Genomic DNA, 15984 nt, shown 5'->3' with positions numbered 1-15984 from the left:
TTTTCAACCCGCCATCATGGCCCATCATTTAGCTTTTCAACCCGCCATCATGGCCCATCATTTAGCTTTTCAACCCGCCATCATGGCCCATCATTTAGCTTTTCAACCCGCCATCATGGCCCATCATTTAGCTTTTCAACCCGCCATCATGGCCCATCATTTAGCTTTTGAACCCGCCATCATGGCCCATCATTTAGCTTTTCAACCCGCCATCATGGCCCATCATTTAGCTTTTCAACCCGCCATCATGGCCCATCATTTAGCTTTTCAACCCGCCATCATGGCCCATCATTTAGCTTTTCAACCCGCCATCATGGCCCATCATTTAGCTTTTCAACCCGCCATCATGGCCCATCATTTAGCTTTTCAACCCGCCATCATGGCCCATCATTTAGCTTTTCAACCCGCCATCATGGCCCATCATTTAGCTTTTCAACCCGCCATCATGGCCCATCATTTAGCTTTTCAACCCGCCATCATGGCCCATCATTTAGCTTTTCAACCCGCCATCATGGCCCATCATTTAGCTTTTCAACCCGCCATCATGGCCCATCATTTAGCTTTTCAACCCGCCATCATGGCCCATCATTTAGCTTTTCAACCCCGCCATCATGGCCCATCATTTAGCTTTTCAACCCGCCATCATGGCCCATCATTTAGCTTTTCAACCCGCCATCATGGCCCATCATTTAGCTTTTCAACCCGCCATCATGGCCCATCATTTAGCTTTTCAACCCGCCATCATGGCCCATCATTTAGCTTTTCAACCCGCCATCATGGCCCATCATTTAGCTTTTCAACCCGCCATCATGGCCCATCATTTAGCTTTTCAACCCGCCATCATGGCCCATCATTTAGCTTTTGAACCCGCCATCATGGCCCATCATTTAGCTTTTCAACCCGCCATCATGGCCCATCATTTAGCTTTTGAACCCGCCATCTGGCCCATCATTTAGCTTTTCAACCCGCCATCATGGCCCATCATTTAGCTTTTCAACCCGCCATCATGGCCCATCATTTAGCTTTCAACCCGCCATCATGGCCCATCATTTAGCTTTTCAACCCGCCATCATGGCCCATCATTTAGCTTTTCAACCCGCCATCATGGCCCATCATTTAGCTTTTCAACCCGCCATCATGGCCCATCATTTTAGCTTTTCAACCCGCCATCATGGCCCATCATTTAGCTTTTCAACCCGCCATCATGGCCCATCATTTAGCTTTTCAACCCGCCATCATGGCCCATCATTTAGCTTTTCAACCCGCCATCATGGCCCATCATTTAGCTTTTCAACCCGCCATCATGGCCCATCATTTAGCTTTTCAACCCGCCATCATGGCCCATCATTTAGCTTTTCAACCCGCCATCATGGCCCATCATTTAGCTTTTCAACCCGCCATCATGGCCCATCATTTAGCTTTTCAACCCGCCATCGTGGCCCATCATTTTGCTTTTCAACCCGCCATCATGGCCCATCATTTAGCTTTTGAACCCGCCATCATGGCCCATCATTTAGCTTTTTAAACCCGCCATCATGGCCCATCATTTAGCTTTTGAACCCGCCATCGTGGCCCATCATTTAGCTTTTCAACCCGCCATCATGGCCCATCATTTAGCTTTTCAACCCGCCATCATGGCCCATCATTTAGCTTTTCAACCCGCCATCATGGCCCATCATTTAGCTTTTCAACCCGCCATCATGGCCCATCATTTAGCTTTTCAACCCGCCATCATGGCCCATCATTTAGCTTTTCAACCCGCCATCATGGCCCATCATTTAGCTTTTCAACCCGCCATCATGGCCCATTATTTAGCCTGTGAACCAATTTATTTTCGCTGCGCGTGAATTTCGCGTTTTCATGTCTAACAACTTTTTCACAATGATCTGATTTCGCTCGTTAATGGTTTGTACGTGTATTCTGAATATTCTTTTCTGTGCTCAAAATTGGCTTTTTATCTACATTATATGTATAGCAAAGACCAATCCATCAAAAAATATTAAAGATATAGAATGATAATTTTGTGATGTAATTATCAGTACATTTGTTTTACAATTTATCTCTCCTGTTTCGTGCCTTTGGCACGGAGCCATTTCATCCTCGTACATTTGCTCATTTTCTAGTCATAGTTTTGATTATAATTGATTCACTTGTGTAATTGTTATTTATATTCGGTAGTGGTTTTATTATATATTAATTTACATTCTCATCCTTGGTTTTCTTTTTCTCTCTAGTTAACAAAACAAACCAATTTGTTATAGCATACAAACACTGTATCATTCTCCATCAGGGCATATTCAATCATTATTAAATCATTGAAAACATTGTTGTGGTAATTATTCTTGACACTTCCTAACCCATCGCGAAAGTCATTCACTCACGAAAATTAAGTTGGTAGTAAGAGTAACAATCTGTTCTAAGTATGTTTTTGTTTGTTTAAGAAATGATGAAAGAAATTATAAAATCAGTATTCTAATTCAGTCGTTACCTCGAAGCTTTCAGGGGTTTGCATATCTTAGCGCACGTCTCGCGGATATTTGCGCCGTTTTGCGGGTTTTTTTTTTTTTTTTTTTTTTGCAAAGTGCGTTTCCGTCGACTAAATCTGATCCATAGGCATATTGCGCTCAAAGTTTAGAAATAAAATCTCGTTACGGCCGTGAAATTGATGTCAATGTTACCATGCATAATTCATTGTCTTTTTATCATCTAGAGTAAATGGATGGCAAATGTAACCCAGACTCTACCGAACATGTATTGTAAGATTGTTTTAGTTTTTATGTGCCGTATGTTTAATACTCGCGAATCAAGAAGAATACGTTAGTAACCACCAACAGTTATCAACATTTTGAGAATTACTGTACTTTCAATGCATATAGGTTTTAATTTTACAAGCACAAATAAGAGCTGAAAATGATTTTTGGCAGTACTTTCAGTGGATCACAATTTCATTTCACTTTTTTTTCCGCAGTATTATTAGTATTAATAAAGAGATTTTAACCTTATGTTTAATTCTATTTAAACAAATATAACGCTAAAGACAAAACACAAGACATTTAACAGTGCATAAAGTTTGTGATCTAACTAATATTTATAATGTATGTTTGTTTGTCTATTCGAAGGAATTTCACAACTTTATTCATAAAACCTCATAGTTTTTAATAGATAACTGAAGAAAAAAAAACATGTCAAAATTTTTCCCAGTTACGGCACATATATAATATCTTACTAACAGCTATTGTCATTTAAGGACGATATCTCACATATATAACATCTTTCTAACAGCTATTGTCATTTAAGGATGATATCTCACATATATATCATCTTACTAACAGCTATTATCATTTAAGGACGATATCTCACATATGTAACATCTTACTAACAGCTATTGTCATTTAAGGACGATATCTCACATATATACCATCTTTACTAACAGCTATTGTCATTTAAGAATGATATCTCACATACATAACATCTTACTAACAGCTATTGTCATTTAAGGACGATATCTCACATATATAACACCTTACTAACAGCTTTTGTCATTTAAGGAATATATCTCAAATATATAACATCTTACTAACAGCTATTGTCATTTAAGGACGATATCTCACATATATAACATCTTACTAACAGCTATTGTCATTTAAGGACGATATCTCACATATATAACATCTTACTAACAGCTATTGTCATTTAAGAACGATATCTCACATATATAACATCTTACTAACAGCTATTGTCATTTAAGGACGATATCTCTGTGTGCAGCTTGGAAGACTAAGGTGTGTTCACATAGAGTTTGTAAAAGAGAGAAAATAAAATTTGGGATGCAGGAATCATATTATTCGTGAAATATTCGCAGATGATTCACGAATTCGTCATACATATCTCTCGACAAATACCGTACGGCGATAAACTTCTCAAATTAAATAGTATTTGATGTTCTGTTGTCTAGCTGTAAAATTACTATACGGCTACTACCGTATATCACAATTCTTTGCCAAAGCCTAAACTTTGACATGATATTAACATGATAATTTTCTAATCCTGATGCGTCCTTATGATTAGCATTGTTAACAGGTTATTGAACAAAATCGACCAAGTGAATCATTAAAATGGCACCGTGCTATATTGAGAGCGACGAACCGTTGCTCAGTAGCACCATTCAGCAACTCTAAAGATTATGACACCATATTGATAATCTAATCCGGACTTACATAAGCAAGGAGACATGGAGAATGTCTTTCGCATGACGATTAGAAGAACAGGTATCGTTATATAGCATACCTGATGTCGTGCTTTACTATGGTCTTTGATAGTAGCAGTAGCAAGATTGGTTATCTTTCCGAAAAACAGACATAAAACCAATAGTAATGTTTGACGAACTGTGCTGCTACAGTAAATACAGACATCAACTGATCAGAGAGGACAAGGAAAATAACACTTAAAAAGACATTCATGGTTTTACGGGGAAAATTGTTTAAATAAGAAGCTAGTATAAATTGTTTTAAAGAAGGTGATTTGTGATTATCATGATAATGTGACAGTTGAGCGGAACTATTGATGTCACCTGTACATTTTCTAATTACCTGGATTGCTGCGGTTCACGCGATCAGTGTCGATGGAACAATCTTTGTTGTCATCAGTTAACTATCCAATCGATCATAGCACTCGATACAAACGTTAATAAACAACATCCTCTTGTCACGTCTGTCTATATTTATATGTTCAATTATATAATTCAATGTTAGGTTCAGAATCACGTGTTCACTACCTCAATGTGAGGTTCAGAACCACGTGTTCACTACTCAATGTGAGGTTCAGAACCAATGTGTTCACTAATTCAATGTAAGGTTCAGAAACCACGTGTTCACTAAATACTCAATGTGAGGTTCAGAACCCAAGTGTTCACTACGTGTTCAAACCAGTGTCACTAACTCATTGTTCACACTCAGGTTCAAACCAGTGTTCACTAACCAATGTAGGTTCAAACATGTTCACTAACTTGTAAGGTTCAGTGAATGTAAGTTCAGAACCACAAGTGTTCACTAATTCACTGTAAGGTTCAAAACCAAGTGTTCACTAACTCAATGTGAGGTTCAAAACCACGTGTTTACTAAATCAATGTGAGGTTCAGAACCACTTGTTCACTAACTCAATGTGAGGTTCAGAACCATGTGTTCACTAATTCAATGTAAGGTTCAGAACCACTTGTTCACTAACTCAATGTAAGGTTCAGAACCACATGCTCACTAATTCAATGTAAGGTTCAAAACCAAGTGTTCACTAACTCAATTAGAGGTTTAGAACCACGTGTTCACAAATTTAATGTGAGGTTCAGAACCACGTGTTCACTAAATAAGTGTGAGGTTCAGAACCACTTGTTCACTTACTCAATGTGAGGTTCAAAACCAAGTGTTCGTTAACGCAATATAAAGTTCAGAACCACGTGTTCAATTCCTCAATGTTATGTTCAGAATCACGTGATAACTAAAAGACAACGGAAGGTTCGGAACCAAGTGTTCACTACCTCAATGTAGGATTCAGAACCACGTGCATACCAACACAATTTAGGGTTCGTTTCTATGTGATCATTAGTCAATGGAAGGGTCAGAAATTCGTGTTCATCAAGTACACACAATGTAAGGGTCAGAAATTCGTGTTCATCAAGTACACACAATGTAAGGGTCAGAAATTCGTGTTCATCAAGTACACACAATGGAAGGTTCAGAAATTCGTGTTCATCAAGTACACACAATGTAAGGGTCAGAAATTCGTGTTCATCAAGTACACACAATGTAAGGGTCAGAAATTCGTGTTCATCAAGTACACACAATGTAAGGGTCAGAAATTCGTGTTCATCAAGTACACACAATGTAAGGGTCAGAAATTCGTGTTCATCAAGTACACACAATGTAAGGGTCAGAAATTCGTGTTCATCAAGTACACACAATGTAAGGGTCAGAAATTCGTGTTCATCAAGTACACACAATGTAAGGGTCAGAAATTCGTGTTCACCAAGTACACACAATGTAAGGGTCAGAAATTCGTGTTCATCAAGTACACACAATGTAAGGGTCAGAAATTCGTGTTCATCAAGTACACACAATGTAAGGGTCAGAAATTCGTGTTCATCAAGTACACACAATGTAAGGGTCAGAAATTCGTGTTCATCAAGTACACACAATGTAAGGGTCAGAAATTCGTGTTCATCATGTACACACAATATAAGGGTCAGAAACTCGTGTTCATCAAGTACACACAATGTAAGGGTCAGAAATTCGTGTTCATTAAGTACACACAATGTAAGGGTCAGAAATTCGTGTTCATCAAGTACACACAATGTAAGGGTCAGAAATTCGTGTTCATCAAGTACACACAATGTAAGGGTCAGAAATTCGTGTTCATCAAGTACACACAATGTAAGGGTCAGAAATTCGTGTTCATCAAGTACACACAATGTAAGGGTCAGAAATTCGTGTTCATCAAGTACACACAATGTAAGGGTCAGAAATTCGTGTTCATCAAGTACACACAATGTAAGGGTCAGAAATTCGTGTTCATCAAGTACACACAATGTAAGGGTCAGAAATTCGTGTTCATCATGTACACACAATATAAGGGTCAGAAACTCGTGTTCATTAAGTACACACAATGTAAGGGTCAGAAACTCGTGTTCATTAAGTACACACAATGTAAGGGTCAGAAATTCGTGTTCATCAAGTACACACAATGTAAGGGTCAGAAATTCGTGTTCATCAAGTACACACAATGTAAGGGTCAGAAATTCGTGTTCATCAAGTACACACAATGTAAGGGTCAGAAATTCGTGTTCATCAAGTACACACAATGTAAGGGTCAGAAACTCGTGTTCATCAAGTACACACAATGTAAGGGTCAACACAAATTCGTGTTCACAATGTACACACAAAATTCGTGTTCATCAAGTACACACAATGTAAGGGTCAGAAAATCGTGTTCATCAAGTACACACAATGTAAGGGTCACAAATTCGTGTTCATTAAGTACACACAATGAAGGGTCAGAAATTCGTGTTCATCAAGTACACACAATGTAAGGGTCAGAAATTCGTGTTCATCAAGTACACACAATGTAAGGGTCAGAAATTCGTACACACAAATTCGTGTTCATCAAGTACACACACAATGTAGGGGTCAGAAATTCGTGTTCATCAAGTACACACAATGTAAGGGGTCACACCACAATGTTACAGTCTATTATGTTACTGAATGACTGAGGTACACACACAATGTTACAGTCTATTATGTTACTGAATGACTGAGGTACACACACATGTTACAGTCTATTATGTTACTGAATGACTGAGGTACACACACATGTTACAGTCTATTATGTTACTGAATGACTGAGGTACACACACAATGTTACAGTCTATTATGTTACTGAATGACTGAGGTACACACAAATGTTACAGTCTATTATGTTACTGAATGACTGAGGTACACACACAATGTTACAGTCTATTATGTTACTGAATGACTGAGGTACACACACAATGTTACAGTCTATTATGTTACTGAATGACTGAGGTACACACAATGTTACAGTCTATTATGTTACTGAATGACTGAGGTACACACACAATGTTACAGTCTATTATGTTACTGAATGACTGAGGTACACACACAATGTTACAGTCTATTATGTTACTGAATGACTGAGGTACACACACACAATGTTACAGTCTATTATGTTACTGAATGACTGAGGTACACACACAATGTTACAGTCTATTATGTTACTGAATGACTGAGGTACACACAATGTTACAGTCTATTATGTTACTGAATGACTGAGGTACACACACAATGTTACAGTCTATTATGTTACTGAATGACTGAGGTACACACACAATGTTACAGTCTATTATGTTACTGAATGACTGAGGTACACACACAATGTTACAGTCTATTATGTTACTGAATGACTGAGGTACACACACAATTACGTCTATTATGTTACTGTCTATTATGTTACAGTCTGAATGTTACTGAATGACTGAGGTACACACACAATGTTACAGTCTATTATGTTACTGAATGACTGAGGTACACACACAATGTTACAGTCTATTATGTTACTGAATGACTGAGGTACACACAAATGTTACAGTCTATTATGTTACTGAATGACTGAGGTACACACAATGTTACAGTCTATTATGTTACTGAATGACTGAGGTACACACACAATGTTACAGTCTATTATGTTACTGAATGACTGAGGTACACACACAATGTTACAGTCTATTATGTTACTGAATGACTGAGGTACACACACAATGTTACAGTCTATTATGTTACTGAATGACTGAGGTACACACACAATGTTACAGTCTATTATGTTACTGAATGACTGAGGTACACACAATGTTACAGTCTATTATGTTACTGAATGACTGAGGTACACACACATGTTACAGTCTATTATGTTACTGAATGACTGAGGTACACACACAATGTTACAGTCTATTATGTTACTGAATGACTGAAGTACACACACAATGTTACAGTCTATTATGTTACTGAATGACTGAGGTACACACAATGTTACAGTCTATTATGTTACTGAATGACTGAGGTACACACACAATGTTACAGTCTATTATGTTACTGAATGACTGAGGTACACACAATGTTACAGTCTATTATGTTACTGAATGACTGAGGTACACACAATGTTACAGTCTATTATGTTACTGAATGACTGAGGTACACACACAATGTTACAGTCTATTATGTTACTGAATGACTGAGGTACACACAATGTTACAGTCTATTATGTTACTGAATGACTGAGGTACACACAATGTTACAGTCTATTATGTTACTGAATGACTGAGGTACACACAAATGTTACAGTCTATTATGTTACTGAATGACTGAGGTACACACACAATGTTACAGTCTATTATGTTACTGAATGACTGAGGTACACACACAATGTTACAGTCTATTATGTTACTGAATGACTGAGGTACACACACAATGTTACAGTCTATTATGTTACTGAATGACTGAGGTACACACACAATGTTACAGTCTATTATGTTACTGAATGACTGAGGTACACACACAATGTTACAGTCTATTATGTTACTGAATGACTGAGGTACACACACAATGTTACAGTCTATTATGTTACTGAATGACTGAGGTACACACACAATGTTACAGTCTATTATGTTACTGAATGACTGAGGTACACACAATGTTACAGTCTATTATGTTACTGAATGACTGAGGTACACACACAATGTTACAGTCTATTATGTTACTGAATGACTGAGGTACACACACAATGTTACAGTCTATTATGTTACTGAATGACTGAGGTACACACAATGTTACAGTCTATTATGTTACTGAATGACTGAGGTACACACAATGTTACAGTCTATTATGTTACTGAATGACTGAGGTACACACAAATGTTACAGTCTATTATGTTACTGAATGACTGAGGTACACACACAATGTTACAGTCTATTATGTTACTGAATGACTGAGGTACACACACAATGTTACAGTCTATTATATGTTACTGAATGACTGAGGTACACACACAATGTTACTGTCTATTATGTTACTGAATGACTGAGGTACACACACAATGTTACTGTCTATTATGTTACTGAATGACTGAGGTACACACACAATGTTACTGTCTATTATGTTACTGAATGACTGAGGTACACACACAATGTTACAGTCTATTATGTTACTGAATGACTGAGGTACACACACAATGTTACAGTCTATTATGTTACTGAATGACTGAGGTACACACAATGTTACAGTCTATTATGTTACTGAATGACTGAGGTACACACAATGTTACAGTCTATTATGTTACTGAATGACTGAGGTACACACACAATGTTACAGTCTATTATGTTACTGAATGACTGAGGTACACACACAATGTTACAGTCTATTATGTTACTGAATGACTGAGGTACACACAATGTTACAGTCTATTATGTTACTGAATGACTGAGGTACACACACAATGTTACTGTCTATTATGTTACTGAATGACTGAGGTACACACACAATGTTACAGTCTATTATGTTACTGAATGACTGAGGTACACACACAATGTTACAGTCTATTATGTTACTGAATGACTGAGGTACACACCAATGTTACAGTCTATTATGTTACTGAATGACTGAGGTACACACACAATGTTACTGTCGATTATGTTACTGAATGACTGAGGTACACACACAATGTTACAGTCTATTATGTTACTGAATGACTGAGGTACACACACAATGTTACAGTCTATTATGTTACTGAATGACTGAGGTACACAATGTTACAGTCTATTATGTTACTGAATGACTGAGGTACACACACAATGTTACTGTCTATTATGTTACTGAATGACTGAGGTACACACACAATGTTACAGTCTATTATGTTACTGAATGACTGAGGTACACACACAATGTTACAGTCTATTATGTTACTGAATGACTGAGGTACACACACAATGTTACAGTCTATTATGTTACTGAATGACTGAGGTACACACACAATGTTACAGTCTATTATGTTACTGAATGACTGAGGTACACACAATGTTACAGTCTATTATGTTACTGAATGACTGAGGTACACACACAATGTTACAGTCTATTATGTTACTGAATGACTGAGGTACACACACAATGTTACAGTCTATTATGTTACTGAATGACTGAGGTACACACACAATGTTACAGTCTATTATGTTACTGAATGACTGAGGTACACACACAATGTTACAGTCTATTATGTTACTGAATGACTGAGGTACACACACAATGTTACTGTCTATTATGTTACTGAATGACTGAGGTACACACACAATGTTACAGTCTATTATGTTACTGAATGACTGAGGTACACACACAATGTTACAGTCTATTATGTTACTGAATGACTGAGGTACACACACAATGTTACAGTCTATTATGTTACTGAATGACTGAGGTACACACACAATGTTACAGTCTATTATGTTACTGAATGACTGAGGTACACACACAATGTTACAGTCTATTATGTTACTGAATGACTGAGGTACACACACAATGTTACAGTCTATTATGTTACTGAATGACTGAGGTACACACACAATGTTACAGTCTATTATGTTACTGAATGACTGAGGTACACACACAATGTTACAGTCTATTATGTTACTGAATGACTGAGGTACACACAATGTTACAGTCTATTATGTTACTGAATGACTGAGGTACACACACAATGTTACAGTCTATTATGTTACTGAATGACTGAGGTACACACACAATGTTACAGTCTATTATGTTACTGAATGACTGAGGTACACACAATGTTACAGTCTATTATGTTACTGAATGACTGAGGTACACACACAATGTTACAGTCTATTATGTTACTGAATGACTGAGGTACACACACAATGTTACAGTCTATTATGTTACTGAATGACTGAGGTACACACAATGTTACAGTCTATTATGTTACTGAATGACTGAGGTACACACAATGTTACTGTCTATTATGTTACTGAATGACTGAGGTACACACACAATGTTACAGTCTATTATGTTACTGAATGACTGAGGTACACACAATGTTACTGTCTATTATGTTACTGAATGACTGAGGTACACACAATGTTACAGTCTATTATGTTACTGAATGACTGAGGTACACACAATGTTACAGTCTATTATGTTACTGAATGACTGAGGTACACACAATGTTACAGTCTATTATGTTACTGAATGACTGAGGTACACACACAATGTTACTGTCTATTATGTTACTGAATGACTGAGGTACACACACAATGTTACAGTCTATTATGTTACTGAATGACTGAGGTACACACACAATGTTACAGTCTATTATGTTACTGAATGACTGAGGTACACACACAATGTTACAGTCTATTATGTTACTGAATGACTGAGGTACACACAATGTTACAGTCTATTATGTTACTGAATGACTGAGGTACACACAATGTTACAGTCTATTATGTTACTGAATGACTGAGGTACACACAATGTTACAGTCTATTATGTTACTGAATGACTGAGGTACACACAATGTTACAGTCTATTATGTTACTGAATGACTGAGGTACACACACAATGTTACAGTCTATTATGTTACTGAATGACTGAGGTACACACACAATGTTATAGTCTATTATGTTACTGAATGACTGAGGTACACACAATGTTACAGTCTATTATGTTACTGAATGACTGAGGTACACACACAATGTTACAGTCTATTATGTTACTGAATGACTGAGGTACACACAATGTTACAGTCTATTATGTTACTGAATGACTGAGGTACACACACAATGTTACAGTCTATTATGTTACTGAATGACTGAGGTACACACACAATGTTACAGTCTATTATGTTACTGAATGACTGAGGTACACACACAATGTTACAGTCTATTATGTTACTGAATGACTGAGGTACACACAATGTTACAGTCTATTATGTTACTGAATGACTGAGGTACACACACAATGTTACAGTCTATTATGTTACTGAATGACTGAGGTACACACACAATGTTACAGTCTATTATGTTACTGAATGACTGAGGTACACACACAATGTTACAGTCCTATTATGTTACTGAATGACTGAGGTACACACACAATGTTACAGTCTATTATGTTACTGAATGACTGAGGTACACACACAATGTTACAGTCTATTATGTTACTGAATGACTGAGGTACACACAATGTTACAGTCTATTATGTTACTGAATGACTGAGGTACACACACAATGTTACTGTCTATTATGTTACTGAATGACTGAGGTACACACACAATGTTACAGTCTATTATGTTACTGAATGACTGAGGTACACACACAATGTTACAATGACTGAGGTACACACACAATGTTACAGTCTATTATGTTACTGAATGACTGAGGTACACACACAATGTTACTGTCTATTATGTTACTGAATGACTGAGGTACACACACAATGTTACAGTCTATTATGTTACTGAATGACTGAGGTACACACAATGTTACAGTCTATTATGTTACTGAATGACTGAGGTACACACACAATGTTACAGTCTATTATGTTACTGAATGACTGAGGTACACACACAATGTTACAGTCTATTATGTTACTGAATGACTGAGGTACACACACAATGTTACAGTCTATTATGTTACTGAATGACTGAGGTACACACACAATGTTACAGTCTATTATGTTACTGAATGACTGAGGTACACACACAATGTTACAGTCTATTATGTTACTGAATGACTGAGGTACACACAATGTTACAGTCTATTATGTTACTGAATGACTGAGGTACACACAATGTTACAGTCTATTATGTTACTGAATGACTGAGGTACACACACAATGTTACAGTCTATTATGTTACTGAATGACTGAGGTACACACACAATGTTACAGTCTATTATGTTACTGAATGACTGAGGTACACACAATGTTACAGTCTATTATGTTACTGAATGACTGAGGTACACACACAATGTTACAGTCTATTATGTTACTGAATGACTGAGGTACACACACAATGTTACAGTCTATTATGTTACTGAATGACTGAGGTACACACAAATGTTACAGTCTATTATGTTACTGAATGACTGAGGTACACACACAATGTTACAGTCTATTATGTTACTGAATGACTGAGGTACACACAATGTTACTGTCTATTATGTTACTGAATGACTGAGGTACACACAATGTTACAGTCTATTATGTTACTGAATGACTGAGGTACACACACAATGTTACAGTCTATTATGTTACTGAATGACTGAGGTACACACACAATGTTACAGTCTATTATGTTACTGAATGACTGAGGTACACACACAATGTTACAGTCTATTATGTTACTGAATGACTGAGGTACACACACAATGTTACAGTCTATTATGTTACTGAATGACTGAGGTACACACACAATGTTACAGTCTATTATGTTACTGAATGACTGAGGTACACACACAATGTTACAGTCTATTATGTTACTGAATGACTGAGGTACACACACAATGTTACAGTCTATTATGTTACTGAATGACTGAGGTACACACAATGTTACAGTCTATTATGTTACTGAATGACTGAGGTACACACAATGTTACAGTCTATTATGTTACTGAATGACTGAGGTACACACACAATGTTACAGTCTATTATGTTACTGAATGACTGAGGTACACACACAATGTTACAGTCTATTATGTTACTGAATGACTGAGGTACACACACAATGTTACAGTCTATTATGTTACTGAATGACTGAGGTACACACACAATGTTACAGTCTATTATGTTACTGAATGACTGAGGTACACACACAATGTTACAGTCTATTATGTTACTGAATGACTGAGGTACACACAATGTTACAGTCTATTATGTTACTGAATGACTGAGGTACACACACAATGTTACAGTCTATTATGTTACTGAATGACTGAGGTACACACAATGTTACAGTCTATTATGTTACTGAATGACTGAGGTACACACAATGTTACAGTCTATTATGTTACTGAATGACTGAGGTACACACACAATGTTACAGTCTATTATGTTACTGAATGACTGAGGTACACACACAATGTTACAGTCTATTATGTTACTGAATGACTGAGGTACACACACAATGTTACTGTCTATTATGTTACTGAATGACTGAGGTACACACACAATGTTACTGTCTATTATGTTACTGAATGACTGAGGTACACACACATGTTTACTGAATCTAGGTACACACAATATGTTACTGAATGACTGAGGTACACACACAATGTTACAGTCTATTATGTTACTGAATGACTGAGGTACACACACAATGTTACAGTCTATTATGTTACTGAATGACTGAGGTACACACACAATGTTACAGTCTATTATGTTACTGAATGACTGAGGTACACACACAATGTTACAGTCTATTATGTTACTGAATGACTGAGGTACACACACAATGTTACAGTCTATTATGTTACTGAATGACTGAGGTACACACACAATGTTACAGTCTATTATGTTACTGAATGACTGAGGTACACACACAATGTTACAGTCTATTATGTTACTGAATGACTGAGGTACACACACAATGTTACAGTCTATTATGTTACTGAATGACTGAGGTACACACACAATGTTACAGTCTATTATGTTACTGAATGACTGAGGTACACACAATGTTACAGTCTATTATGTTACTGAATGACTGAGGTACACACACAATGTTACAGTCTATTATGTTACTGAATGACTGAGGTACACACACAATGTTACAGTCTATTATGTTACTGAATGACTGAGGTACACACACAATGTTACAGTCTATTATGTTACTGAATGAATGAGGTACACACAATGTTACAGTCTATTATGTTACTGAATGACTGAGGTACACACACAATGTTACAGTCTATTATGTTACTGAATGACTGAGGTACACACACAATGTTACAGTCTATTATGTTACTGAATGACTGAGGTACACACACAATGTTACAGTCTATTATGTTACTGAATGACTGAGGTACACACAATGTTACAGTCTATTATGTTACTGAATGACTGAGGTACACACACAATGTAACAGTCTATTATGTTACTGAATGACTGAGGTACACACACAATGTTACAGTCTATTATGTTACTGAATGACTGAGGTACACACAATGTTACAGTCTATTATGTTACTGAATGACTGAGGTACACACACAATGTTATAGTCTATTATGTTACTGAATGACTGAGGTACACACACAATGTTACAGTCTATTATGTTACTGAATGACTGAGGTACACACACAATGTTACAGTCTATTATGTTACTGAATGACTGAGGTACACACACAATGTTACAGTCTATTATGTT

The 15984-nt window shown here is 36.8% G+C and overlaps 1 protein-coding gene across 1 annotated transcript in view; it reads left to right on the top strand.

Annotated features, from left to right (window-relative positions):
• LOC138326439 (uncharacterized) overlaps positions 1 to 8026 on the top strand; it is a 31425-nt gene extending 23399 nt beyond the window's left edge. Inside the window, exons 2-3 of the mRNA XM_069272546.1 lie at positions 5498 to 6890; positions 8022 to 8026. Of these exons, the coding sequence (XP_069128647.1) occupies positions 5498 to 6890; positions 8022 to 8026 (1398 nt within the window). The remainder of the gene's footprint in view (positions 1 to 5497; positions 6891 to 8021) is intronic.
• The last annotated feature ends 7958 nt before the right edge of the window (positions 8027 to 15984 follow it).

The sequence above is a fragment of the Argopecten irradians genome, chromosome 6, assembly GCF_041381155.1.
Source record: "Argopecten irradians isolate NY chromosome 6, Ai_NY, whole genome shotgun sequence".
Lineage (NCBI taxonomy): Eukaryota > Metazoa > Mollusca > Bivalvia > Pectinida > Pectinidae > Argopecten > Argopecten irradians.
Note: the sequence above shows the minus strand (reverse complement) of the source record. Positions and strands in the feature narration are given on the sequence as shown.